A 26,036-nucleotide genomic window follows, 5' to 3' on the forward strand; every position below is an offset into this window, starting at 1 on the left:
GAGCAAAATTTGGGGGTGAAAAGGTCAAATCTGGGATAAAGGGGTGAAATTTGGGGGTGGATGGGCAAAATTTGGGGGGTCCCGAGGATGTTTTTGGGGTTCCCGGGTTGGTTTTCGGGGTCCCTGGATGGTTTTCGGGGTTCCCAGGGAAGTTTTTGGGATCCCGGGTTGGTTTTTGGGGAGTCCCGGGGTGGTTTTGGGTGTTCCTGGATGATTTTTTGGGGTCCCCGGCTGGATTTGGGGTGTCCCTGGATGATTTCTGGGGTGTCCCTGGTTTGTTTTTGGGGTGTCCCTGGATGATTTTTTGGGTTCCTGGCTGGAATTTGGTGTTTCCCGCCTGGATTTGGGGTGTCCCTGGATGGTTTTTGGGGTTCCCAGGGGGGTTTTCGGGGTTTTCTGGATGATTTTGGGGTGTCCTGGATGGTTTTTGGGGTCCTGGGGAGGTTCTTGGGTGTCCCTTGATGATTTCCGGGGTTCCCCGGCTGGTTTTTGGGGTTCCCCGGCCGGATTTTGGGGTGTCCCTGGATGATTTTAGGGCTTCCCTGGATGTTTTCGGGGTGTCCCTGGATGATTTTTGGGGTTCCCCGGCTGGATTTGGGGTCCCGGGTTGGATTTCGGGGTCCCTGGATGATTTTTGGGGTTAATCTGGATGATTTTTGGGGTTCCCTGGTTGGTTTTCGGGGTGTCCTGGATGGTTTTCGGGATTCCCTAGATGATTTTTGGTGTCCAGGGTTGGTTTTTGGGGTTCCCTGGATGGTTTTTGAGGTGTCCCTTGATGATTTTCGGCATTCCCGGGTTGGTTTTTGGGGTGTCCTGGATGATTTTCGGGGTTCCGTGTTGGTTTTTGGGGTCCCTGGATGATTTTTGGGCTTCCCTGGGTGATTTTCCGGGTTCCCGGCTGGATTTGGGGTGTCCCTGGATGTTTTTTGGGGTTCCCCAGATGATTTTTGGGGTTCCCCGGCCGGATTTGGGGTTCCCCGGCTGATTTTCACGGTGTCCCTGGATAATTTTCGGGGTCCCTCGGCTGGATTTGGGGTCCCGGGTTGGATTTCGGGGTCCCTGGATGATTTTCGGGGTTAATCTGGATGATTTTTGGGGTTCCCCAGCCAGATTTCGGGGTTTCCAGCCGGATTTGGGGTCCCTGGATGATATTTGGGGTTCCCAGCTGGATTTGGGGTCCTGGGTTGGATTTTGGGGTCCCTGGATGATTTTCGGGATTCCCTGGATGATTTTCGGGGTCCCCCGGCTGGATTTTGGGGTTCCCGGCTGGATTTTGGGGTGTGCCTTGATGTTTTTTGGGGTTCCCCGGCTAATTTTCGGTGTTCCCCGGCTGGATTTTCGGGGTGTCCCTTGATGTTTTTGGGGTTTCCCAGATGATTTTCGGGGTTCCCCGGCCGGATTCGGGGTTTCCTGGATGATTTTCGAGGTGTCCCCGGCTGATTTTCGGGGTTCCCCAGATAATTTTCGGTGTCCCCCGGCTGATTTTCGGTGTCCCCCGGCTGATTTTCAGGGTTCCCCGGCTCATTTTCGGTGTCCCCCGGCTGGAATTTGGGGTTCCCCGGCTGATTTCGGGGTGTCCCCGGCTGGAATTTGGGGTTCCCCGGCTGGAATTTGGGGTGCCCCCGGCTGATTCCGGTTCCCCGGCCGGATTTCGGTGTCCCCGGCTGATTTTCGGGATCCCCCGGCTGGAATTTGGGGTCCCCCGGCTGGAATTTGGGGTCCCCCGGCTGGAATTTGGGGTCTCCCCGGCTGATTTCAGTTTCCCCGCTCCCCGCAGGGTCCGTTCGAGGCTCACCGCCTGGGCTCGGCGGGTTTCGATCGCTCCTTCCTGCCCGCCGGACCTCCGCACGGCCTCATGCTGCGCCAGAAATCCATCGGTGCGTCTGCGGCCAGGGGGGCAGATTTGGGGGGTTGGGATCCATTTTTGGGGGATGGGATCAGTTTTTTGGGGGATTTGGATCCTTTTTGGGGAGGTTTGAACACCTTTTTTGGGAGTTTGGAGCCATTTTTGGGAGGATTTGGCGCCTTTTTGAGGAGGTGGGATCCATTTTTGGAGGGGTTTGGATCCATTTTTGGGGATTTGGATCCTTTTTGGGGAGGTTTGGACACCTTTTTTGGGAGTTTGGAGCCGTTTTTGGGGGGATTTCGAACTCTTTTTGGGTGGCTGGGATCAATTTTTGGGGGTTTGGATCCATTTTTGGGGGGTTTGGACCCCTTTTTGAGGGGGGTGGATCCATTTTTGGGGAGATGGGACACCTTTTGGGGAGATGGGATCTAGTTTTGGGGGATTTGGAACTCTTTTTGGGTGGCTGGGATCCATTTGGGGTTTGGATCCATTTTTGGGGTTTGGACTTCTTATCGGGGGTTTGGACCCCTTTTTTGGGGGGTTGGACCCCTTTTTGAGGGGGTGGGATCCTTTTTGGGGGGTTTGGATCCATTTTTGGGTGGCTGGGATCCATTTTTGGGGGATTTGGAACTTTTTTGGGGAGCTGGGATCCATTTTTTGGGGGGTTAGCACCCTTTTTGGGGGGTTTGGATCCTTTTTGGGGAGGTGGGATCAATTTTTGGGGGGCTGGGATACATTTTGGGGGGTTAGGACCTCTTTTGGGGGGGCTGAGATCCATTTTTGGGGGATTTGGAACTCTTTTTGAGGGCTGGGACTCCTTTTTCGGGGGATTTGGACCCATTTTTGGGGGGTTTGAACCCCTTTTTGGGGGTTGGTACCCATTTTTGGGGTTTGGACCTCTTTTTGGGGGGTTTGGACCCCTTTTTTGGGAGGTTTTGGACCCCCAAGACCCCCGAACTCCCATTTTTGGGTGTTTCCGCTTCCCCCCGACCCTCTTCGTTCCCCAATTTGGGTCGGTGGTCCCTAACCCCCCACCCAGCTCCCATTTTTGGAGGATTTTGGCTCCCCTAACTCCTATTTTTATGGGATTTCGAGCCCCTAACTCCTAATTTTATGGGATTTTGAGCCCCTAACTCCTATTTTTGTGGGATTTTGGACACCCCCAGCCCCTTTTCGTTCCCCAATTTGGGTCGGTGGTCCCTAACCCCCCACCCAGGTCCCATTTTTGGGGCATTTTGAGCCCCTAACTCCCATTTTTATGGGATGTTGGGTCCCTAACTCCCATTTTTGTGGGATTTTGGGTCCCTAACTCCCATTTTTGGGGTTTTTTGTGCCCCTAACTCCTATTTTTATGGGATTTTGAGCCCCTAACTCCCCATTTTTGGGGATAACTCTGCTCCCTCAGCCCCCCATCACCCCCAATTCGGGTCGGTGGTCCCTAACAGGTCCCATTTTTGTGGGATTTTGAGCCCCTAACTCCCATTTTTATGGGATTTTGAGCCCCTAACTCTCACTTTTATGGGATTTTGAGCCCCTAACTCCCATTTTTATGGGATTTCGAGCCCCTAACTCCTATTTTTGGGGATAACTCTGCTCCCCCAGCCCCCCATCACCCCCAATTGGGGTCGGTGGTCCCTAACCCCCCTCTCCCCCCTCCCCAGGCGCCCCCGAAGAGGACAAGCCCTACCTGGCTCCCCCCGCGGGCAAGTTCAGCCGCAGCCTGTCGGTCCCCGGCTCGGACGACATCCCCCCGCCGCCCACCACCTCCCCCCCGGAGCCCCCCTACACCGCCGCCCCGCCCCCCCTGGGCGCCCCCAGCCCTCGGGGGGGTCCCGGAGGGGCTCCCTGGCGCCTCTACAACTTGGGGGGCCGCGGGGGGGCGCAGGGGGGGGCGGGGGGACCCCCGAAGCCGCTGCGGCGCAAAGGGCCGCTGGTGAAGCAGACCAAGGTGGAGGGGGAGGGGGCGGCGGGGGGAGGGGCGGCGGGGGGAGGGCCGGGGGGCGACAAGAGCTCCATCGCCATCCCCACCATCGTGGTCAAGGCTCCCTCCACGTCCAGCTCCGGCCGCTCCAGCCGCGGCAGCAGCGTGGAGGCCGAGGGGGGAGGGGGCGCGGGGGGGGCGCCCGAGGGACCCCGGGGGGGAGGGGGAGGGGGGGGAGGGTCTGCGGGCGGGGGGGGAGGGGGCGGCTCTCCGGCCGGGGAGGGTCCCTCGGTGGCCGCCGCGCCCCCCAGCTTGGATTTCACGTCGCAGTTCGGCGCGGCGCTGGTGGGCGCGGCGCGGCGCGAGTGGGGCGGGGGTCGCCGCTCGGCGCTCTTCCTCAGCACCGAGGAGGACGACGAGGGGGCGGCGGGGCTGGGGGGGGGCGCGGGGGGGCTGGGGGGGGGCGCGGGACCCCCGACCCCCCGCCTGCGGCACTCCAAGAGCATCGACGAGGGCATGTTCGTGGCGGCGGGGGGCGACGCCTTCCCCTCGCCCCGCGGCTACCGGGGGGCCAAGGCGGCGGCGGGGGGGCAAGCCGGGGGGGGGGGCAGCGCCTTCAGCAGCGTGGGGGTCGCCGGGCCACCGCCGCTGCACCCCGGGGCGACCGCCGCGCACCCGGGCGTGGCCACCGTGCACCCCGCCGTGGCCACCGTGCATCCCGCCGTGGCCACCGCGCACCCCGGCGTGGCTACCGTGCACGGCGCCGCCTCGCTGGGCCACCCCGCCGCCTCCCCGGGCCACCCCGCCGTGTCGCCGGGCCACCCCGCCGTGTCGCCCGTGCACGCCGGCCTGTCGCCCGTGCACCCCGGCGCGTCCCCGGTGCACCCCGCGCTGTCGCCGGTTCACCCCGGCTTGTCGCCCGTGCACGCCGGCCTGTCGCCCGTGCACCCCGCGCTGTCGCCGGTGCGCCCCCCGTCCCCGCTGCCGTCCCCTGTCGCCGCCCCGCCGGGGGGCTGCCGCGTGCTGCCCGCCGCCCCCGGCCCCTTCTCGCTCGGGGGGCTGCACGGGGGTCTCCCCGCCCTGCACGGCGCCCCCGCCGCCCCCTCCCCGCTGCACCCCGGCCTGGCCGCCCTGCCTCCGGGGGGGGGCGGCGGCCGCTCGCTGCCGCTGGGCGGGGTGGGCTCGCTGCACCTGGCCGGGACCCCCACCCTGCCCCGGGCGCCCCCTCCCCAGAAGCTGCCCGCCGCCCCCCCGGGCAGCCCGCGCCGCTCCAGCCGCCCGCAGTCCCCCGCCGAGGCCTGGGGGGCTCCGCCGCTGCCCCCCCCGGAGGGGCGCGTCCGCTTCGCCGACAGCGGGGGGCTGCTGGCGCTGCCCCCCCCCGCGCCCTCGGTGGACGGCGACGAGGAGCTGCTGCTGGCCGAGCCGCTGCCGCCGCCGCTCGAGTTCGCCAACAGCTTCGAGGGGCCCGAGGGACCCCCGGTGGGCGACTCGGCGGCCTCCAGCCTCACCTCGTACGACAGCGAGGTGGCCACGCTGACCCAGGCCGGGGGGGGACAGCACGACCCCCGGCGCGGCGGGGGCGGAGCGGCGGCGGGGGTCTCGGGGGTGGCGGGGGGGCAGCCCGAGGGGCCGGAGGCGGTGACGGACTCCGGGATCGAGGAGGTGGACAGCCGCAGCAGCAGCGACCACCCGCCCGAGGCGGCCGAGGGACCCCCGGCGTACGGAGCGACCCCCGAGGGCGAGCGGCGGGCCAGGGGGCGCGGGGGGCTGCGGGGCAGGCCCGAGGCGTGGGACGAGCCCGGCCGGGGGGCGATCGGAGCGGCGTGGACGCGAGCCGGACACGACGGGGGATTCGCCGCCAGGCACAGGTGAGCGCGGGGGGCACCTGGGGGGGTTTGGGGGGGGACCTGGGATACCTGGGGGGTGTTGGGGGTGGGACCTGGGGTAACTGGGACACCTGTCACACTCAGGGCACCCATCACACCTGGGACCCCTGGGGGGGCGTGACACCTGGGACACGTGGGACACCTGTCGTGTTCAGGGCACCCATCACACCTGGGACATCTGTGGGGGCATGATGGGTGGTGGCACCTGGGACACCTGGGGTAACTGGGACACCTGGGACAGCTGGGAAACGGGGATGAGGGATGGTGGCACCTGGGACACCTGTCACGCTCAGGGCACTCATCACACCTGGGACACCTGGGATACCCATGGGGGTGTGGCACCCATCACACCTGGGACACCTGGGGGGGCGTGACACCTGGGACAACTGGGACACCTGTCACGCTCAGGGCACCCATCACACCTGGGATACCTGAGGGGGTTTGGGGGGTGATGGCACCTGGGACACCTGGCACACTCATGGCACACATCACACCTGGGACACACGCAAAGGGTTGTGACACTCATCACACCTGGGATACCCATGGGGGCTTTGGCACCTGGGACACCTGGCACACTCAGGGCACCCATCACACCTGGGACACCTGGGAGATGGGGGGATGAGGGGTGGTGACACCTGGGACACCCGGGATACCTGTCACACTCAGGGCACCCATCACACCTGGGACACACGCAAAGGGTTGTGACACTCATCACACCTGGGACACCCATAGGGGTGTGGCACCCATCACACCTGGGACACCTGTCAAGCTCAGGTCACTCATCACGCCTGGGATACCTGAGGGGGTTTGGGGGGTGATGGCACCTGGGACACATAGAGGGGGTTGTGACGCTCATCACACCTGGGACACCTGGGGGGGGGTAGCACCTGGGACACCTGTCACACTCAGGGCACCCATCACACCTGGGGCACCTGGGACACCCATAGGGGTGTGGCACACATCACACCTGGGACACCTGGGGGGGTTTGGGGGGCGGGAATGTGGCACCTGGGACACCTGTGGGTGGGTGTGGCACGTGGGACACCTGTCACACTCATGGCACCCATCACACCTGGGACACATATGGGGGGTTGTGACACTCATCACACCTAGGACACCTCGGACACCTGTCACACTCATGGCACTCATCACACCTGGGACACCTGGGGGGGTTGGGGGTGGTGGTACCTGGGGCACGTGGGGGGGATGTGGCACCTGGGAGATGGGGGGATGAGGGGTGGTGGCACCTGGGACATCTGGGACACCTGTCACACTCAGGGCACTCATGACACCTGAGACACCTGGGGGGGCGTGGCACCTACACACCCATCACACCTGGGATACCTGGGGGGGGTGGCACCTGGGACATCTGGGACACCTGTCACACTCAGGGCACTCATCACACCTGGGACACCCGTGGTGGGATGTGGCACTCATCACACCCATGACACCTGTGCCACCCATCACACCTGTGACACCCATGGCATGCATGGGCAGGTGTGACACCTGTGGCACACCTGGCACTCATTGCATGGACGGGGGGGCAGGGCACCTGTGACACCAATGACACCTGTGACACCTGTGACACCTTTAATGTCCATCACACCTGTGGCACGAGTGGCACCTGGCACACAGCTGTGACACACCTGGCGCACACCTGGCACCTGCTGCATCTGCTGCTGCTGCATGGAATGGGGGGACATCACACCTGTGACACACCTGGCACCTGCTGCATGGATTTTGGGGACATCTCACCTGTGTCACCTGTGGCATGTGTGACACACCTGGCACCTGCTGCATGGACTTTGGGGACATGTCACCTGTGATACACCTGCCACCTGCTGCATGGATTTTGGGGACATCTCACCTGTGACACCTGTGGCATCTCCTGCATGGGTTTGGGGTTATCTATCACACCTGTGGCACCTGCGGGAGCTGCTGCATGGATTGGGGTGGGCATTGCACCTGTGCCCGGCATTGCACCTGTGGCAGGCATGGCACCTGAGCCCATCTCACCTGTGCCCGTTCACCTGTGCCCATCTCACCTGTGCCCATTGCACCTGTGCTCATCTCACCTGTGCCCGGCATGGCACCTGAGCCCATCACACCTGTGCCCATTACACCTGTGCCCATCTCACCTGTGCCCATCTGAGCCATCGCACCTGTACCATTCACACCTGTGCCCATCACACCTGTGCCCATCGCACCTGTGCCCATCACACCTGTGCCATTCACACCTGTGCCCATCACACCTGTGCCCATCTCACCTGTGCCCATCTCACCTGTGCCATTCACACCTGTGCCCATCTCACCTGTGCTCATCTCACCTGTGCCCATCTCACCTGTGCTCATCTCACCTGTGCCCATCACACCTGTGCCCATCTCACCTGTGCTCATCTCACCTGTGCCCATCTCACCTGTGCCCATCACACCTGTGCCATTCACACCTGTGCCCATCACACCTGTACCCATCCCACCTGTGCCCATCGCACCTGTGCCCATCTCACCTGTGCCATTCACACCTGTGCCCATCACACCTGTGCCCATCTCACCTGTGCCCATCACACCTGTGCCCATCTCACCTGTGCCCATCACACCCATCGCACCTGTGCCCATCACACCTGTGCCCATCACACCTGTGCCCATCACACCTGTGCCCATCTCACCTGTGCCCGGCATTGCACCTGTGGCAGGCATGGCACCTGAGCCCATCGCACCTGTGCCCATCACACCTGTGCCCATCGCAACCATCACACCTGTGCTCATCTCACCTGTGCCCATCACACCTGTGCCCATCACACCTGTGCCCATCACACCTGTGCTCATCTCACCTGTGCCCATCGCACCTGTGCCCATCGCACCTGTGCTCATCTCACCTGTGCCCATCGCACCTGTGCCAGTCGTACCCATCACACCTGTGCCATTCACACCTGTACCCATCTCACCTGTGCCCATCTCACCTGTGACCATTGTGCCCATCTCACCTGTACCATTCACAGCTGTACCCATCACACCTGTGCCCATCTCACCTGTACCCATCTCACCTGTGCCCATCACCCCATCTCACCTGTGCCAATCGTACCCATCACACCTGTGCCCACCACCCCCACCCCACCTGCGCCACCACCTCCGTGTCTCCAGGAGGTCCCCACACCTGTGTCACAGGTGTCACCTGCCGGGGGAGGGGGAGGGGTCTCACCTCCTGTTGGGGATGTCACATCCGTGTCGCGGTGTCACCTGTGCCACTCCCCTCCACCCACTGACCGCTCCCCTCCCCCACACTGACCCCTCCTCACACTGACCCCTCCCCCTCACTGACCCCTCCCTCCCCTCCCCCCACACTGACCCCTCCCCCTCACTGACCCCTCTCTCTCCCGTCCTCTCCCCCACTGACCCCTCCCCTCCCCTCACTGACCCCTCCCCACTGACCACTCCCCTCCCCCACTGACCCCTCCCCCACTGACCGCTCCCCTCCCCCCACACTGACCGCTCCCCCCTCCCCCACTGACCCCTCCCCCACTGCCCCCTCCCCACTGCCCTCCCCCACTGACCTCTCCCCTCCCCCACTGACCCCTCCACACTGACCCCTCCCCCTCACTGCCCCCTCCCCCTGCCCTCCCCCACTGACCTCTCCCTCCCCGCGCAGGCTGCCGGACACCTCCGCCCCCTCCTCCTCCTCCAAGCCCCCGCCGCCGCTCTCTTCCCCACTGGCCCCCCAAACCCCCGGCCGGGGTCACCGTGGGGGTCGCGGGCGACCTGGACGTTCGCCCCCCGCTCCGCCGCGCCCCCAGCCCGGCTCCCCCCCCCTCGGAGCGCCGCGGCAGCCCCGCGCCCCGCCCCGCCTCGCTGCCCACCCTACCTGCCGCGCACCTGTACGGCGGCTACCTGGAGCTGCGCGGCGGCCCCGCCGCCTTCCCCGACGCCTCGCCGGCGCGCTCGCTGTCCCCTCCCCGCGCCGTGGCTCCCGGGAAGCCCTTCGGGGCCAAGCCGCTGGCCTTCTGGAGCAAGTTCGACGTGGCGGACTGGCTGGAGTCGCTGAACCTGGGCGAGCACCGCGCGCGCTTCCTGCACAACGAGATCGACGGGACTCACCTGCCCGCGCTCACCAAGGAGGATTACATCGACCTGGGCGTGACGCGCGTGGGACACCGCATGAACATCGACCGCGCCCTCCGCCTCTTCCTCGAGAGGTGATGGAGACCGGGGGCGCCGGCGGGGGCGGCGGGGGGAGACCCCCGGTGGGCAGGGGGAGACCCTCGGTGGGCGGGGAGAAAACCCCGGTGGGGGAGAGAACCCTGAGGGGTGGAGAGAGACCCCCGAGAGGGGAGAGACCCCTTCTGGGGGAGAGACCCTCGGTGGGTGGGGAGGGACCCCTGATGGGGGACAGACCCCCGGAGAGACCCCCGACAGGGGTGAGACCCCCGGGTGAGGGGAGTGTGGTGGGAGGCGAGTGTGCGACGGGGTGTGCAAGGGGATCCGAGTGTGCAACGGGATCCACATGTGCAATGGGATCCGAGTGTGCAACGGGATCCGAATGTGCCAAGGGATCCACGTGTGCAAGGGGGTGTGGGTGTGCAATGGGACCCACCTGTGTAACGGGGTCTGAGTGTGCAACGGAATCCATGTGTGCAATGGGATCTCAACGTGCAATGGGATCCGAGTGTGCAAAGGGATCCAAGTGTGCTACAGTATCCAAGTGTGTAATGGGATCCGAGTGTGCAATGGGATCTCAACGTGCAATGGGATCCGAGTGTGCAACGGGATCTGAATATGCACTGGGATCTCAATGTGCAACAGGACCTGAGTGTGCAACGGGATTAGGGTGTGCCAAGGGATCTGGGTGTGCAAAGGGATCCGAATGTGTAATGGGATCCGTGCCTGCAATGGGATCCATGCGTGCAATGGGGTGTGAGTGTGCAAAGGGGTGTGGGTGTGCAAAGGGATCCATGTGTGCAAAGGGATCCCAGTGTGAAAAGAGATCCACGTGTGCAAAGGAATTCACGTGTGCAAAGGGATCCGAATGTACTAAGGGATCTCAGTGTGCAACGAGGTGTGGGTGTGCAATGGGATCCGAATATGTAATGGGATCCACGTGTGCAAAGGGATCTGAGTGTGCAATGAGATCTACGTGTGCAACAGGAGCCAAGTGCACAACAGGATCTGAGTGTGCAACGGGATGTGGGTGTGGGGATCCAATGAGGTCTGAGTGTGCAACGGGATCCCAGTGTGTAACGGGATCTGAGTGTGCAACAGGATCTCAGTGTGCAACAGGATCCGAGTGTGCAATGGGATGTGGGTGTGGGGATCCAACGGGGTCTGAGTGTGCAACGGGGTCTGGGTGTGCAATGGGATCTGGGTGTGGGGATCTGGCAGGATCCGAGTGTGCAACGGGATATGGGTGTGCACCAGGATGTGAGTGTGCAACGGGATGTGAGTGTGCAACAGGATCCATGTGCACGGGGGGCTGTGGGTGTGAGGGTGGGTGTGCAACGGGATGCAAGTGTGCACCAGGATCTCAGTGTGCACCAGGATCTGAGTGTGTAATGGAACCTGAGTGTGCACCAGGATCTCAGTGTGCAACAGGATCCGAGTGTGCAACGGGATCTCAATGTGCAATGGGATCTCAGTGTGCAATGGGGTGTGGGGATCTGGCAGGATCTGAGTGTGCAACAGAATCCGAGTGTGCAATGGGATCCGAATGTGCACCGGGATCTCAGTGTGCAACGGGGTCTGAGTGTGTAACGGGATCCAAGTGTGCAATAGGATCCGAGTGTGCAAGGGGATATCAATGTGCACCAGGATCTCCATGTGCACCAGGATCTGAGTGTGCAACGGGCTTCAAATGTGCAACAGGATGTGAGTGTGCACCAGGATCTCAGTGTGCACCAGGATCCGAGTGTGTAATGGGATCCAAGTGTGCACCAGGATCTCCATGTGCAAGGGGCTCCGAGTGTGCAAGGGGCTCGGCGTGCCCAGGGCTCTGTGGGTGTGAGGGCGGGCGTGCACCAGGACCCGAGTGTGCAAGGGGGCGCGGGGCGGGCTGGGGGCGCGGGGCCGGGCGTGCAAGAGGCGCTGAGTGTGCAACGGGACGTGGACAGCGGGCGCCGGGACATGGACACGGGCATCCGGTGGGATCTGAGCGTGCAACGGGAGCTGAGTGTGCAACAGGAGGTGGACTTGGGCCTCCGGCGGGATCTGAGCGTGCAGCGGGAGCTGAGCGTGCAGCGGGAGGCGCGGCCGGAGCTGAGCGTGCAACAGGACGTGGACTTGGGGATCCAGCGGGAGCTGAGCGTGCAAGAGGCGCTGGGCGTGCAACGGGAGGCGGAGCCGGGGATCCGGTGGGACAGGAGTGTGCAACGGGGCGTGCAAAAGGGGGTGCGGCGGTACCTGAGCGTGCCCCGCGACCTGAGCGTGCAACGGGAGCTGAGCGTGCAACGGGACGCCGGCGTGCAGCGGAAGCTGAGCGTGCCGCAGGACCTGAGCGTGCAACGGCAGCTGGAGTGGAGCGCCCGGGGCGAGCTGAGCGTGCAATGGGACCCCAGCGTGCGCCGCAAGATGAGTGTGCAACAGGAGCCGGGCCTGGGGTGGGACGTGAGCGTGCAACGGGACGTGGAGATGGTCGTGCAGCAGGGCCTGGGCGTGCAAGCGGCCCCGAGCGTGCAGTGGGACATGGAGATGGGCGTGCAACGGGAGATGGGCGTGCAACGGGAGATGGGCGTGCAACAGGACGTGAGCGTGCAACAGGACATGGAGATGAGCGTGCAGCAGGGCGTCCCGTGGGACCTGAGCGTGCAACAGGAGCCGAGCGTGCGGTGGGACGTGAGTGTGCAACGGGACGTGAGCGTGCAACAGGACCTGGGCGTGCAGCAGAACATGGACACGAGTGTGCAATGGGACCTGAGCGTGCAGCGGGGCCTGGGCGTGCAAGGGGACCACCTGGGTGTGCAACAGGCGGTGGAGCTGGGCGTGCAACGGGAGCTGCTGGTGCAACAGAACATGGTTGTGCAGCCGGAGCTGGTTGTGCAACAGGAGGTGATTGTGCAGCAGGAGCTGGGCGTGCAAGGCGGCGAGGCGGGCGTGCAGCAGGAGCTGGGCGTGCAAGAGGAGCCGGGCGTGCAACGGGACGGGCAGGAGCTCCTGAGTGTGCAAGGGGAGCGGGGAGTGTGAGCGGGCGTGCAAAGGGGCGTGCAAGGGGGGGGTGGGACACCCCCGGGCCGGGCACGCGCGTGTGCAAGGGCGTGAGCGGGGAGGTGAGGGGGTGAGGGTGAGCGCGGCTTGCACACGCGTGTGCAACGGGAGCCGGCTCACTGCCCCACGTGTGCACACGCGTGTGCAAGCGGCACTCACATGAGACACATGCACAGCCCCTTGCACACTCACACCCACATGTCCCAGCAGTCACACACGCCTTGCACACGTGTTTCTCACACACTGCCGTGTCCCTTGCACGCTCACACACCACTCCCTTGCATACCCACGTGTCACACTGAACCCCCTTGCACACTCACTTGTCCCTCATACTTTTCTCTCCCTTGCACACTCACAGGCCTTTCACACCCCTTGCACACGCACGTGTGTCACACACTCACCCCATCCCCTCACACACTCATTTGTGTCCCTTGCACACGCACGCGTGTCACACACTCACCCCCTTGCACACTAACTCATGTCTCACACGTGTCACAGTCTCACCCCCATCCCATTGCACACTCATGTGAGTTCCTCACACACCCTTGCACACTCATGCACACGTGCCTCTTGCACACTCACACACTTGCCCCATCCCCTCACACACCCGCGTGTCACACATTCACACACGTGTCACACACCCACCCCTGCACACTTGTGTGTCACACACTCACCCCTTGCACACACACGTCACACACTCACCCCTCTCACTCTCACAATCACACACTCGCACATTCACACTCTTGCACACTCACCCACTTGCCCTATCCCTTCGCACACTCGCATGTCACACACTCACCCCCTTGCACACTCACCCCATCACCCTCACACACTCGCACCCTTGCACACTCACGTGTCTCACACTCACTCACCCTTGCACACTCACATACCCTTGCACACTCACATCACACACTCACCCCCTCACACACTCACGTTACCCTTGCACACTCACCCCTCTCACTCTCACACACTCACCCCTCACCCACACTCACCCCTTGCACACTCACGTGTCATGCTCTCACAGACCCTTGCACACTCACCTCCTTTGCACACTCGCCCCATGCACAGTCACATACTCACACCCTTGCACACTCACTCGTGCCTCTCACACGTGTCTCACACTCACCCCTTGCACACTCACCCCCTCTCACCCCTTGCACACCCGCGTGTCACACACTCACGTGTCACACCCTTGCACACTCACCCCTCTCACTCTCACACTCACTCTCTCCCCGCCCCTCCCCGCCGGGCTCCGCCCCCCGTTGCACACGCGCGTGCCCTCCCCTCCCCTTAGCCCCGCCCCCCTCCCCTGGCCCCGCCCCCTCCCGCATGCTCCGCCCCCCCGGATCTCTAAGGGCTCTCATTGGTCGTTCGTCGCCCCTCCCCCCCCCGGCAACGACCTCGAATGTCTTCCAGCGCCCCTCCCCCACCCCTCTGACCCCCCAACCCCCCGGGTGGAGGGAGCAACCCGATTCACTGTGACCCGGGAGGGGGAGGGGCGCCGCTCGCCCCTCCCCCGCCCGCCATCGCCCCTCCCCCACCCTCCCCTCCCCGCCCCTCCCCCACCCGTAGGACAAACCGCCCCTCCCCACCTCCGCCCCCCCCCAAAAGCCGGTAGCTCCTCCCACCCCCCACCCCGCCCCTCCCCCACCCCCGCGCAGCAGCGGCTCGGGTGTAATTACGGGATAATTAATTCAGTAATTAATTCATTAATTCAGTCACGGATTAAACGACGGAGTTTTATTTGCAAATATAAAGAAGTTATCGGAGATCCTGAGTGTGCAAAATGAGTGTGCAAACCGGGGGGAGGGGCGGGGAAGGGCTGGGGGCGTGCAAGGGGGGGAGGGGCGTGTAAGGGGTGAGTGTGCAAAGGGATTGGGGTGGGTGAGTGTGCAAGGGTGAGTGTGCAAGGAGCGTGCAAAGGGGAGGGGTGTGCCGGGGGCTGTGAGTGTGCAAGGGATGAGTGTGCAAAGGGATTGGGGTGGGTGAGTGTGCAAGGGTGAGTGTGCAAAGGGTTGGGAAGGTGCGTGAGTGTGCAAGGGGCGTGCAAGGGTGAGTGTGCAAAGGGTGAGGTGGGCGAGTGTGCAATGGGTGTGCAAGGGTGAATGTGCAAAGGGTGTGCAAAGGCGGGGGGAGCGTGCATGGGGGCTGTGAGTGTGCAACAGGTGAGTGTGCAAAGGGGGAGGAGCTTGCAAGGGACTGGGAGTGTGCAATAGGTGAGTGTGCAAATTGAGTGAGTGTTCAAATGGGGTGAGTGTGCAAGGGGAGGGTGAGTGTGCAAGAGGGTGAGTGTGCAAAAGTTGTGGAAAAGGGGAGGGGCGTGCCAGGGGGCTGTGAGTGTGCAAGGGGCTGTGAGTGTGCAAATGGGGAATGGCAGGGGAAGGGCTGGGGGTGTGCAAGAGTGAGTGTGCAAAGGGATTGGGAGGGGAGTGAGTGTTCAAGGGCTCTGCAAAGGTGAGTGTGCGAAGGCAGAAGGGGCATGCAAAGGGATTGGGGTGGGTGAGCGTGCAAGGGTGAGTGTGCAAGAGTTGTGAAAACGGGGAGGGGTGTGCCAGGGGGCTGGGAGTGTGCAAGGGGTGAGTGTGCAAAGGGGTTGGGAGCTGGGTGAGTGTGCAAGAGGCATGCAAAAGTGAGTGTGCGAGGTCACTTGAGTGTGCAAGAGGTGGGCGGGTGTGCAAGGCGGGTGGGCGTGGCCAGGCGGGTGTGCAAGGCGGGTGGGCGTGGCCAGGCAGGTGTGCACAGGTGAGGTTTGCACACGCAGCCCCTGAGGGTTCACACGCGCGTGCAAGGGCCGTGCAAAGGCCACGCCCACGCCGGCTCCGTGGCCACGCCCCCTTATCTTGGCCACGCCCCCTTTCCCACGCCTCTCCACAGCGCCCCCTGGTGGTTCCAAGGTGAGTTTAGCCACGCCCACTTCTCTAGACCACGCCCCTTCAGCAAACCACGCCCCCTCTCGGGGACTTGCCCCTTCTTTGGCCACGCCCCCTCCCCTAGGCCACGCCCCCTGAGCCTCCTATAGGGACCCCAAACTCCTGCCACCCCCAGAGACCCCATAGAGACCCCCAGAGACCCCCAGAGACCCATAGAGACCCATAGAGACCCATAGAGACCCCCAGAGACCCCCAGAGACCCCATAAATGAACCATAGACCCCCCTATAGAGACCCCCACGGACCACTAAATCCACCCCAGAGACCCCCATAGTTCCCCCACAGACCCCAAATAAATGCGCCACAGCCCCCCATAGAGACCCCCATGGACCACCAATAGTCCCCCCATAATCACCCTATAATCGCCCTATAATTACCCCCATAGACCCCATAGACCCCCTCATAAAACCCCTAATCCCCCCAGTCCCCCCATAATCCCCCATAGTTCCCACAGATCCCATAAACCAACCATAGACCCCCTCTATAGAGAACCCCACGGACTACCAATAGTCCCCCCATATTGCCCTATAATCGCCCCCATACCGCCCTATAATTGCCCCATAGTCCCCCATAATCCCCCCCCCATCGTTCCCACAGATCCCCCATAAACGAGCCACAGACCCTCATCGAGAATCTCCCCATAGACCACCAATAGTCCCCATAATCACCCTATAATCGCCTTATAATTACCCCCATAAACCCCCATAATCCCCCCCCATAATCCCCCATAGTCCCCCCATAACTCCCCATAAAACACCATGTAATCCCCCACAGTCCCTCCTCACAAATCCCCTTATAGACCCCAGACCCCCACAGTCCTCCTATAATCCCCCATAAAACCCCATACCCAAGCAGAGATTTTCCCACAGAACCCCTATAGATCCCCCATAAATCCCCTATAAACTCCACCATAGACCCTAATAGACCCCTATAGATCCCCCCATAAATCCCCTAGATCCACACCCACAGACCCCAGACCTCTATACCACCCTACAGATCCCATAGAGACCCCACAGTGTCCCCAAAATCCTCCTTCCAATAATCTCCCCATAGATCCCCTATAAAAACCCACCCATATAGACCCTCAATAGACCCCCTCATAGATCCCCCATAAATCCCCCTAGATCCACCCCATAGACCCCTATAGACCTCCTATACCCACCCCACAGATCTCCCCGTAGAGACCCCTACAGTGTCCCCAAAATCCTGCATGTCCTGGCATAAATCCCCCTATAAACCCACCATGGACCCCCAATAGACTCTTACAGATCCCCCATAAATCCCCAGATCCACCCTATAGACCCCCATAGACCCTATACCCACCCTACAGATCCCTACAGTCCCCCCAATAATCCCCATAAACACCCCATAGATACCCCTAGATCCCCCCATAGAACCCCACAGCCCTCTATAGACCCCTCACGGCTTCCCCAAAATCCCCATAGACACCCCATAGGTAAATTCCATAGACCCTTATAGATGCACCCCATAGGCTCCCTACAGACCCCTCTAGCTCCACCCCATAGCCCTCACAGACCCCTATCCCCACAGACAATCCCATAGAGACCCCCAGTTTCCCAATAATCCCCCATAGACAATTTACAGATACCCCCACAGACCCCTCTAGATCCACCCCATAGCCCCCTGTGGACCCCCTCATAGACCCCCCAGATCCCCCCATAGGGACCCCATAGTCCCCTCTAGATCCACCCCATAGCCCCCCCAGACCTCTTACAGATGCAATTCCATAGATATCCCATAGATCCCCCTAGATCCACCCCACAGCCCCCATAGACTTCGCATCCCCCATAGGGCCCCCCACAATCCCCCCAATAATCCCCCATAGACACCCCATAGATCCCCCAGGCCCCCATAGGGACCCCTAGAGCCTCCACAAGCCCCCATATACACCCCATAGGGGACCCCCACAGACCCTCTAGCCTGGGCCTCATAGCCCCCCTGTAGACCCCCATAGACCTCCCCAGATCCCCCCATAGGGACCCCCCATAGTCTCCCAATAATACTCCCCATAGACACCTCCCGTAGGGACCCCATAGATACCCTCTAGTTCCGCCCCATAGTCCCCCCGGATAGACACCTTACAGAGACCCTTCACAGCTCTGTAGCAATCCCCCATAGACACCCCCATAGATCCCCCACAGACCCCCTCTAGCTCCACCCCGTAGCCCCCCACAGACCCCTATACCCCATAGATCCCCCATAGAGACCCCCTACAGCTTCCCCAATAATCCCCTCATAGACACCCCATAGATACCCTACAGACCCTCCAGATCCAGCCCCATAGATCCCACAGATTTCCCATGGGGACCCCATAATCCCCCAGTAATCCCCCCATAGACACCTCCCAGGGACCCCATAGTCCCCTCTAGATCCACCCCATAGACCCCCCAGAGCCCCTCTATAGACCCCTATAATCCCCCAGACTTACATAGACCCTTTACACTTCCCCAATAATCCTCCCATAGACAATCCCATAGTGACCCCCCATAGTCCTCTTTCTAGATCCAATTTACAGTTACCTCCCACAGTCCTTATAGATGCACTTACAGGCTCCCCACAGACCTCTCTAGATCCATTCCCATAGACCCCATATTTATTCCCCCAATATCCCCATAGACACCCCATAGACCCTCTAGATCCATTCCCACAGACCTCTCATAGACCCCCATAGACCTCCTCTACAGACCTCCGAGACCCCTATAACTCCCCACAGAGCTTCCCCTTATAGACCCCTATAATCCCCTGAATAAGCCTTCCATAGACACTCCCCATAGATACCCCACAGACTCCCTAGATTCACCTCCCATATTTCATAGACCCACAGCTCTGCAGATCTCCATAGATCCCCATAGTCCCCCCACAATCTCATAGACAATTTCTCTAGATCCACCCCCATACGCCCCCCCATAGATCCACCCCATAGATCCCCATAGGGACCCCCACACTCCCCTAATAATCCCCCCATAGACACCTTCCCATAGATACCCCACAGACCCTCTAGATCCACCCCATAGCCCCCATAGACCTTCCTATAGACCCCCATAGATCCCTCATAGATCCCCACAGACTCCACACAGACCTCCACAGTCCCCCCAATAGTTTTCCATAGATAATTTCATAGACCCTAGATCCAATTTACAAAGTTTCATAGACTCCAAACACCCTCCCATAGATCCACCCTATAGATCCTCTCCATAGACTTCACACCCTCCACAGATCCCCATAGAGAATTTCCATAGCCTTCTCAATAATCCCCCCCCATAGACACCTCCCCATAGATACGCCATAGATCCACCCTAGATCCACCCTATAGACCCCTACAGACCTCCTACAGACCCCTATAGCTCCCCACAGAGCTTCCATAGGGACCCCAATAATTTCCCCATAGGCACCCCATAGATAAGCCATAGTCCCCTCTAGATCCACCCCATAGACCCCATAGACCCTTTCCCCATGATCCTCCCATAGGGACCCCCACACTGCCCCCAATAATCCCCATAGATACCCCATAGATCCACCACAGCCCCCCATAGACCCTCCCAGATCCCCCATAGTGCCCCCATAATCCCCCAATAATTCCCCCACAGACACCCCATAGATCCACCCCACAGATCCCACACAGACCCCACCGCCCCCTCAATAATCCCCATAGACCCCATTGATCCTCCATAGAACTCCTCTAGATCCACCCCATAAGGCCCCCATAGTTACCCCACAGACCCTTATAGATGCACCCCACAGGCTCCCCACAGACCTCTCTAGATCCACCCCATAGACCCCACACAGTCCCCAATAATCCCCCCCATAGACCCCCATAATTACCCCACAGACTCCTCTAGCTCCACCCCATAAAGCCCCCATAGACACCCCATAAATCCACCCCACAGCCCCCCTATAGACCCCCAAAGATCCCCCATAGGGACCCCACAGTCCCCCCAGTAATCCCCACAGACACCCCATAGATCCACCCATAAATCCACCCCACAGCCCCCTATAGACCCCCCAGATCCCCATAGGGACCCCACAGTCCCCCAATAATCGCCCCATAGGCACCCCATAGGGACCACCATAGTCCCCTCTCGCTCCACCCCATAAAGCCCCCATAGATCCCCATAGATCCACCCCACATCCCCACAGCCCCCAGACCCCCAGGGACCCCACATCCCCCTCCCCAGGGTCTCCCCCCCACCCGGCGGGCTCAGCCGAAGCCTCTCGGCACCTGCCGCCACCGCTCGGCTCCCTTCGGCTGCGCTCGGCTCCGCTCGGCCACCTTCGGCTCCGCTCGGCTCCGTCCGGACCGGTTCGGCTCCGCTCGGCTCCGTCCGGGCCGCTCGGGCCGGTTCGGGCCGGTTCGGCTCCGTCCGGCAGCGCTCGGTCCGGTTCGGAGCAGGTTCGGCTTCGTTCGGCTCCGCTCGGCAGAGGTTCGGCTCCGCTCGGCCGCCGTTCGTGCGCGGTTCGGCTCCGTTCGGCTCGGCAGAGGTTCGGCTCGGCTCGGCTCGGCTCGGCTCGGCTCGGCTCGGCTCGGCTCGGCCGGCAGGTGAGCGCGGCCCGGCCGGAGGGACCGAGGGGTCCTTTGGGGGGGTGAGGATTTGGGGAGGTTTGGGGGGACAGGTGGGTGGGCAGGTGAGGAGGGCAGGTGATGGAGGGAGGGCAGGGCGGGGGCGGGTGGGTGAGGGCTGGGGGGTGGGGGGTGCAGGTGGGTGGGTGCAGGTGGGGGATGCAGGTATTGGGGTGCAGGTGTGGGGTGCAGGTGTTGGGGTGCAGGTGGGGGGATGCAGGTATTGGGGTGCAGGTATTGAGGTTCAGGTGTGGGGGAGGCAGGTATTGGGGTGCAGGTTTGGGGTGCAGGTGGGTGGGGGCAGGTGGGGGGGTTGCAGGTTTGGGGTGAAGGTGTTGGGGTGCAGGTTTGGGGTGCAGGTGTTGGAGTGCAGGTGTTGAGGTTCAGATTTGGGGGTGCAGGTGTTGGAGTTCAGGTGTGTGGGGCAGGTTTGGGATGCAGGTATTGGGGTTCAGGTGTGTGGGTGCAGGTCTGGGGGATGCAGGTATTGTGTTGCAGGTTTTGAGGGCAGGTTTGGGGTTGTTCAGGTTTGGGCTGCAGGTATTGGGGTTCAGGTGTGTGGGGCAGGTCTGGGGGATGCAGGTATTGAGGGCAGGTTTGGGGTTCAGGCTTGGGCTGCAGATATTGGGGTTCAGGTGAGGGGGGCTGCAGGTCTGGGGGATGCAGGTATTGTGTTGCAGGTATTGAGAGCAGGTTTGGGGTTCAGGTTTGGGCTGCAGGTATTGGGGTTCAGGTGTGTGGGGCAGGTATTGGGGTTCAGGTGTGGGGTGCAGGTATTGGGGTTCAGGTGCATGAGGCAGGTTTGGGATGCTGTCCTGGGGGCAGGTTTGGGGTACAGGTATTGGGGTGCAGGCACTGGGGTTCAGGTGTGTGGAGCAGGTTTGGGGTGCAGGTGTTGGGGTGCAGGTATTGGGGTGCAGGTTTTGAGGGCAGGTTTAGGGGATGCAAGTATTGGGGTTCAGGTGTGGGATGCAGGTATTGGGGTTCAGGTGCATGGGGCAGGTTTGGGGTGCTGTCCTGGGGGCAGGTGTTGGGGTGCAGGTAGTGGGGTTCAGGTTTGGGATGCAAGCATTAGGGTGCAGGTACGGGGGGATGAAGGTATTGGGGTTCAGGTGCATGGGGCAGGTTTGGGGTGCAGGTGTTGGGGTGCTGTTTTATGGGGACTATCCTGGGGGCAGTTTTTGGGGATGCAGGTATTGAGGGCAGGTTTGGGGGGCTGATTTGGGGGATGCAGGTGTTGGGGTGCAGGTGTGGGCTGCAGGTTTGGGAGTGGTTTTTTGGGGTTCAGGTGTGGGGAGCAGGTATTGGGGTGCAGGTATTGAGGGCAGGTTTGGGGGATGATTTTGGGGTGCTGTTTTGGGGGAGCAGGTGTTGGGGTTCCGGTTTGGGGTGCAGCTATTTGGGGGTGGTTTGGGTACAGGTGTGGGAGGGCTGGTTTTGGGGTTCAGGTGTGTGGGGTAGGTTTGAGGTGCAGGTATTGGGGTTCAGATTTGGGCTGCAGGTGTTGGGGTTCAGGTGTGGGGAGCAGGTTTGGGCTGCAGGTATTGGGGTGCAGGTGTGTGGGCAGTTTTGGGGATGCAGGTATTGGGGTTCAGGTGTGGGGCAGGTTTGGGGGGCTGTTTTGGGGGATGCAGGTATTGGGGTTCAGGTGTGGGGCAGATTTGGGGGTGCGGCAATCAGTGGGGCAGCTCCTGCAGGGATATTTTGGGGTTATTGTGGGGCAGGTTTGGGGGGATTTTGGGGTAAATTCAGGGTGATTTTGGGGTAGGTTTGGGCAGGTTTTGGGGCTGGTTTGGGGAGATTTTGGGTGATATGGGTGTTTGGGGCAGGTTTGGGGATTTTGGGGTAATCAGTGATTTTGGGGTAGGTTTGGGGCAGATTTTGGGGCTGGTTTGGGGGAGATTTTGGGGTGATATAGGGGTGATTTTGGGGCAGGTTTGGGGTGATTTTGGGGATGATTTTGGGGTGATTGTGGGGCAGGTCTGGGGTGATTTTGGGGCAGTTTGGGCTTATTTTAAGGGTGATTTTGGGACAGGTTTGGGCGATTTTTGGGATGGTTTTGGGGCAGATTTGGGGCAGTTTTGGGGTGATTTTGGCAGGTCATTTTGGGGAAGGTTTGGAGGTGATTTTGGGATCGGTTTAGGGGTGCTTTTGGGGCAGGTTTGGGGTGATTTTGGGGCAGTTTTGGGGTTATTTTAAGGGTGATTTTGGGGCAGTTTTGGGGTTCAGGGGGTGCAGATTTGGGGTGTTTTGGGGCAGTTTGGGTTTATTTAAAGGGTGATTTTGGAGCAGATTTGGGGTTATTTTAAGGGTGATTTTGGGGCAGTTTTGGGTTCGGGGGTGCAATTTTGGAGTGATTTTGGGGCAGTTTTGGGGCTATTTTGGGGCGGTTTTAGGGTGATTTTGGAGCAGTTTGGGGTTATTTTAGGGGTGATTTTGGGGCGATTTTGGGGCAGATTTGGGGTTATTTTGAGGGTGATTTTGGGGCAGTTTTGGGTTCGGAGGTGCAATTTTGGGGTGATTTTGGGGCAGTTTTGGGGCTATTTTGGGGCGGTTTTAGGGTGATTTTGGGGCAGTTTTGGGGTTATTTTAAGAATGATTTTGGGGTTATTTTGGGTTATTTTAAGGATGATTTTGGGGTGATTTTGGGGCAGTTTTGGGGTTATTTTAAGAATGATTTTGGGGTTATTTTGGGTTATTTTAAGGATGATTTTGGGGTGATTTTGGGGCAGTTTTGGGGTTCAGAGGTGCAGATTTGGGGTGATTTTGGGGCAGTTTTGGGGTTATTTTAAGAGTGATTTTGGGGTTATTTTGGGTTATTTTAAGAGTGATTTTGGGGTTATTTTGGGTTATTTTAAGGGTGATTTTGGGGTTATTTTGGGTTATTTTAAGGGTGATTTTGGGGCGGTTTTGGGGCAGTTTTGGGGTCCTGGGGGTGCAGATTTGGGGTATTTTGGCTCATTCCGACATCTCCCGTGTCCCCTTGGGGTCACTGCTGTCCCTCTGGGGTCACTGCTGTCCCCTTGGGGTCACTGCTGTCCCTTTAGGGTCACTGCTGTCCCTCTGGGGTCACTGCTGACCCCTTGGGGTCACTGCTGTCCCTCTGGGGTCACCTCTGTCCCTCTGGGGTCACTGCTGTCCCTCTGTCACTGCTGTCCCTTTGGGGTCACTGCTGTCCCTTTGGGGTCACTGCTGTCCCTCTGGGGTCACCTCTGTCCCTCTGGGGTCACTGCTGTCCCTCTGTCACTGCTGTCCCTTTAGGGTCACCGCTGTCCCCTTGGGGTCACCGCTGTCCCTCTGGGGTCACTGCTGTCCCTCTGGGGTCACTGCTGTCCCCTTGGGGTCACTGCTGTCCCTCTGTCACTGCTGTCCCTTTAGGGTCACTGCTGTCCCCTTGGGGTCACTGCTGTCCCTTTAGGGTCACTGCTGTCCCTTTGTCACTGCTGTCCCTCTGGGGTCACTGCTGTCCCCTTGGGGTCACTGCTGTCCCTTTAGGGTCACCGCTGTCCCTCTGGGGTCACTGCTGTCCCTCTGGGGTCACTGCTGTCCCTCTGGGGTCACTGCTGTCCTTTGGGGTCACCGCTGTCCCTTTAGGGTCACTGCTGTCCCTTTGTCACTGCTGTCCCTCTGGGGTCACTGCTGTCCCCTTGGGGTCACTGCTGTCCCTTTAGGGTCACCGCTGTCCCTCTGGGGTCACCGCTGTCCTCTGGGGTCACTGCTGTCCCCTGGGGTCACTGGTTTTGCACGCTGTCCTTTAGGGTCACCGCTGTCCCTCTGTCACTGCTGTCCCCTTGGGGTCACTGCTGTCCCTCTGGGGTCACTGCTGTCCCTTTAGGGTCACCGCTGTCCCTTTAGGGTCACCGCTGTCCCTTTGTCCCCCAGGTGACAGGAGGGGCTCCCTGGCCCCGCCCCCCATGGCCCGGCCCCGCCCCCCCACTGCCCCCCCCGGGCCCTGCTGAGCCCCCCGGGGGGAGAGTGAGGTGAGAGGGGCGGGGCTTAGCAAAGAAGGGCGGGGCTTAACCGGGGGCGGGGCTTAACGGGGGGCGGGGCTTAAGGGGAGGGGCGGGGCTTGACGGGAGGACTTAAATGGGAGGGGTGGGGCTTGCGGGAGGGGGGGGCTTAACGGGGAGGGGTCAACTGGAAGGGGCGGGGGCAGCCGGGGGCGGGGCTTAACATGAGGGGCGGGAGAAAGGCGGGAGGAGCTTAATGGGAGGCGGGGCTTAAGGGGTGGGTTAACTGGGGGCGGGGCTTGACAGGGAGGGGCGGGGCTTAGCAGGGAGGAGTGGCTTAGCAGGGCGGGAGGGCTTAACCGGGAGGGAGGCGGGGCTTAACTGGAGGGGCGGGGCCTGGCTTAAAGGGGGTGGGGTTTAACCGGGAGGGGCGGGGCTTAAAATGGAGGGGTTAGGGAAGGGGAGGGACTCAAAAGGGGAGGGGCTTAAGAGGCAGAGGGGAGGGGCTTAGGAAGGGGCGGGGCTTGAATGGTAAGGGCTGGGAAAGGGGAGGGGATCAAAAGGGGAGGGGCTTAAAGGGGGAGGAGCTTGGAAGTGGGAGTGGCTTGGGAAGGGTCTCAAAAGGGGCGGGGCTTAAAAGGAAGTGGCTTGGAAAGGGGCGGAGCTTCAATGGGCATATAGGGGAGGCTTAAAGGGGAGGAGCTTGGGAAGGGGAGGAGCTTACATGGGAAAGGCTTGGAGAGGGGAGGAGCTTAAAGGGGGAGTGACTTAAGAGGCAGAGGGGAGGGGCTTGAAAGGGGCGGGGCTTGAAAGGGGCGGGGCATAAATGGGAGGGGCTTGAAAGGGGCGGGGCTTAAATGGGAGGGGCTTAAAGGTAGATGGGTTTGGAAAGGGGAGGAGCTTGGAATGGTAGGAGCCTGAAAGGGGCGGAGCTTGGAAGGGGAGGAGCTTGGGAAGGGGAGGGGCTAAAATGGAAGGGGCGTGGCTTAAATGGGAGGGGCTTGGAAGGAGAGGAGCTTAAATGGGAGGGGCTTGGAAGGGGCGTGGCTTAAATGGGAGGGGCTTAAAGGTGCTTGGAAAGGGGAGGAGCTTGGAAAGGGGAGGAGCCTGAAAGGGGAGGAGCTTCAATGGGAGTGGCCTGAAAGGGGTGTGGCTTGTGAAGGGGTGTGGCTTGAGGGCAGGGGATTGAACAGGGAGGGGATTGGAAGGGGAGGAGTTTAAATGGGAGGGGCTTAAAGGTAGATGGGCTTGGAAAGGGGAGGAGCTTGGAAGGGAGGAGCTTAAATGGGAAGGGCTTGGAAGGGGCGGGGCTTAAATGGGAGGAGAGGATAAAAGAGCAGAGGATAGACTGGGGAGGAGCATGAAGGAGGAGGGGCTTTGAAATGGGAGGGGCTTTGGTGGGCGTGGCTTTAAAGGAAGAGCTTGAAGTGGGCGGTGCTAGAGAGGGCGGGGCTTAAGGGGAGGAGCTTGAAAGGGGCGTGGCTTAAATAGGAAGGGGATAAAAGGGGAGGGGCTAAGTGGGCGTGGCTCAAAGGGGAGGGGCTTGGAAGGGGTGTGGCATGATGTGGGCGGGGCTTAATGAGGGGTGGCTTGGGAGTGGGTGGGGCTTGAAGTGGGAGGAGCTTGGGGTGGGCGTGGCTTGAAGTGGGCGGGGTTAGAACGGGGGTGGGGCTAGAAAGGGGAGGGGCTTGTGGAGATCTCAATGGATACATGGAAAATATCTGAATTCTTTATTTT

General features: G+C 61.0%; 2 protein-coding genes and 2 long non-coding RNA genes across 6 annotated transcripts in view; 2 read left to right on the forward strand and 2 right to left on the reverse strand.

Moving 5' to 3' along the window:
* Positions 1 to 13,029, forward strand: part of SHANK1 (SH3 and multiple ankyrin repeat domains 1) — a 142,330-nt gene extending 129,301 nt beyond the window's left edge. Inside the window, exons 27-30 of the mRNA XM_085045404.1 lie at positions 1,778 to 1,877; positions 3,508 to 5,635; positions 9,300 to 9,843; positions 11,752 to 13,029. Coding sequence (XP_084901530.1) covers positions 1,778 to 1,877; positions 3,508 to 5,635; positions 9,300 to 9,843; positions 11,752 to 12,915 — 3,936 coding nt within the window. The 3' untranslated portion in view covers positions 12,916 to 13,029. The remainder of the gene's footprint in view (positions 1 to 1,777; positions 1,878 to 3,507; positions 5,636 to 9,299; positions 9,844 to 11,751) is intronic.
* On the reverse strand, positions 6,209 to 7,171 carry LOC146422952 (uncharacterized). Of its 3 annotated transcripts, none has more exons than XR_014847800.1 (4): positions 7,050 to 7,102; positions 6,955 to 6,971; positions 6,513 to 6,629; positions 6,209 to 6,288 (listed from the first exon to the last, which is right to left on the reverse strand). It is a non-coding gene; the product is annotated as an uncharacterized LOC146422952 (long non-coding RNA). The 3 variants fall into 3 exon arrangements; XR_014847802.1 differs by having other exon boundaries at positions 6,213 to 6,288; positions 6,541 to 6,629; XR_014847801.1 differs by lacking the exons at positions 6,209 to 6,288; positions 6,513 to 6,629 and adding an exon at positions 6,694 to 6,816 and having other exon boundaries at positions 6,869 to 6,971; positions 7,050 to 7,171.
* LOC146422953 (uncharacterized) lies at positions 7,813 to 8,545 on the reverse strand. The gene is made up of 3 exons (XR_014847799.1): positions 8,425 to 8,545; positions 8,011 to 8,319; positions 7,813 to 7,965 (listed from the first exon to the last, which is right to left on the reverse strand). It is a non-coding gene; the product is annotated as an uncharacterized LOC146422953 (long non-coding RNA).
* Positions 13,030 to 20,109: 7,080 nt separating the features above from the next.
* The window catches only part of SYT3 (synaptotagmin 3), a 28,673-nt gene continuing 22,746 nt past the window's right edge, over positions 20,110 to 26,036 (forward strand). The window contains exon 1 of the mRNA XM_085045599.1: positions 20,110 to 20,328. The gene's annotated coding sequence lies outside the window, so the exon portion shown is untranslated. The remainder of the gene's footprint in view (positions 20,329 to 26,036) is intronic.

This window comes from Lichenostomus cassidix, unplaced genomic scaffold (genome assembly GCF_008360975.1).
Source record: "Lichenostomus cassidix isolate B80296 unplaced genomic scaffold, HeHo_3.0 HiC_scaffold_38, whole genome shotgun sequence".
NCBI lineage: Eukaryota > Metazoa > Chordata > Aves > Passeriformes > Meliphagidae > Lichenostomus > Lichenostomus cassidix.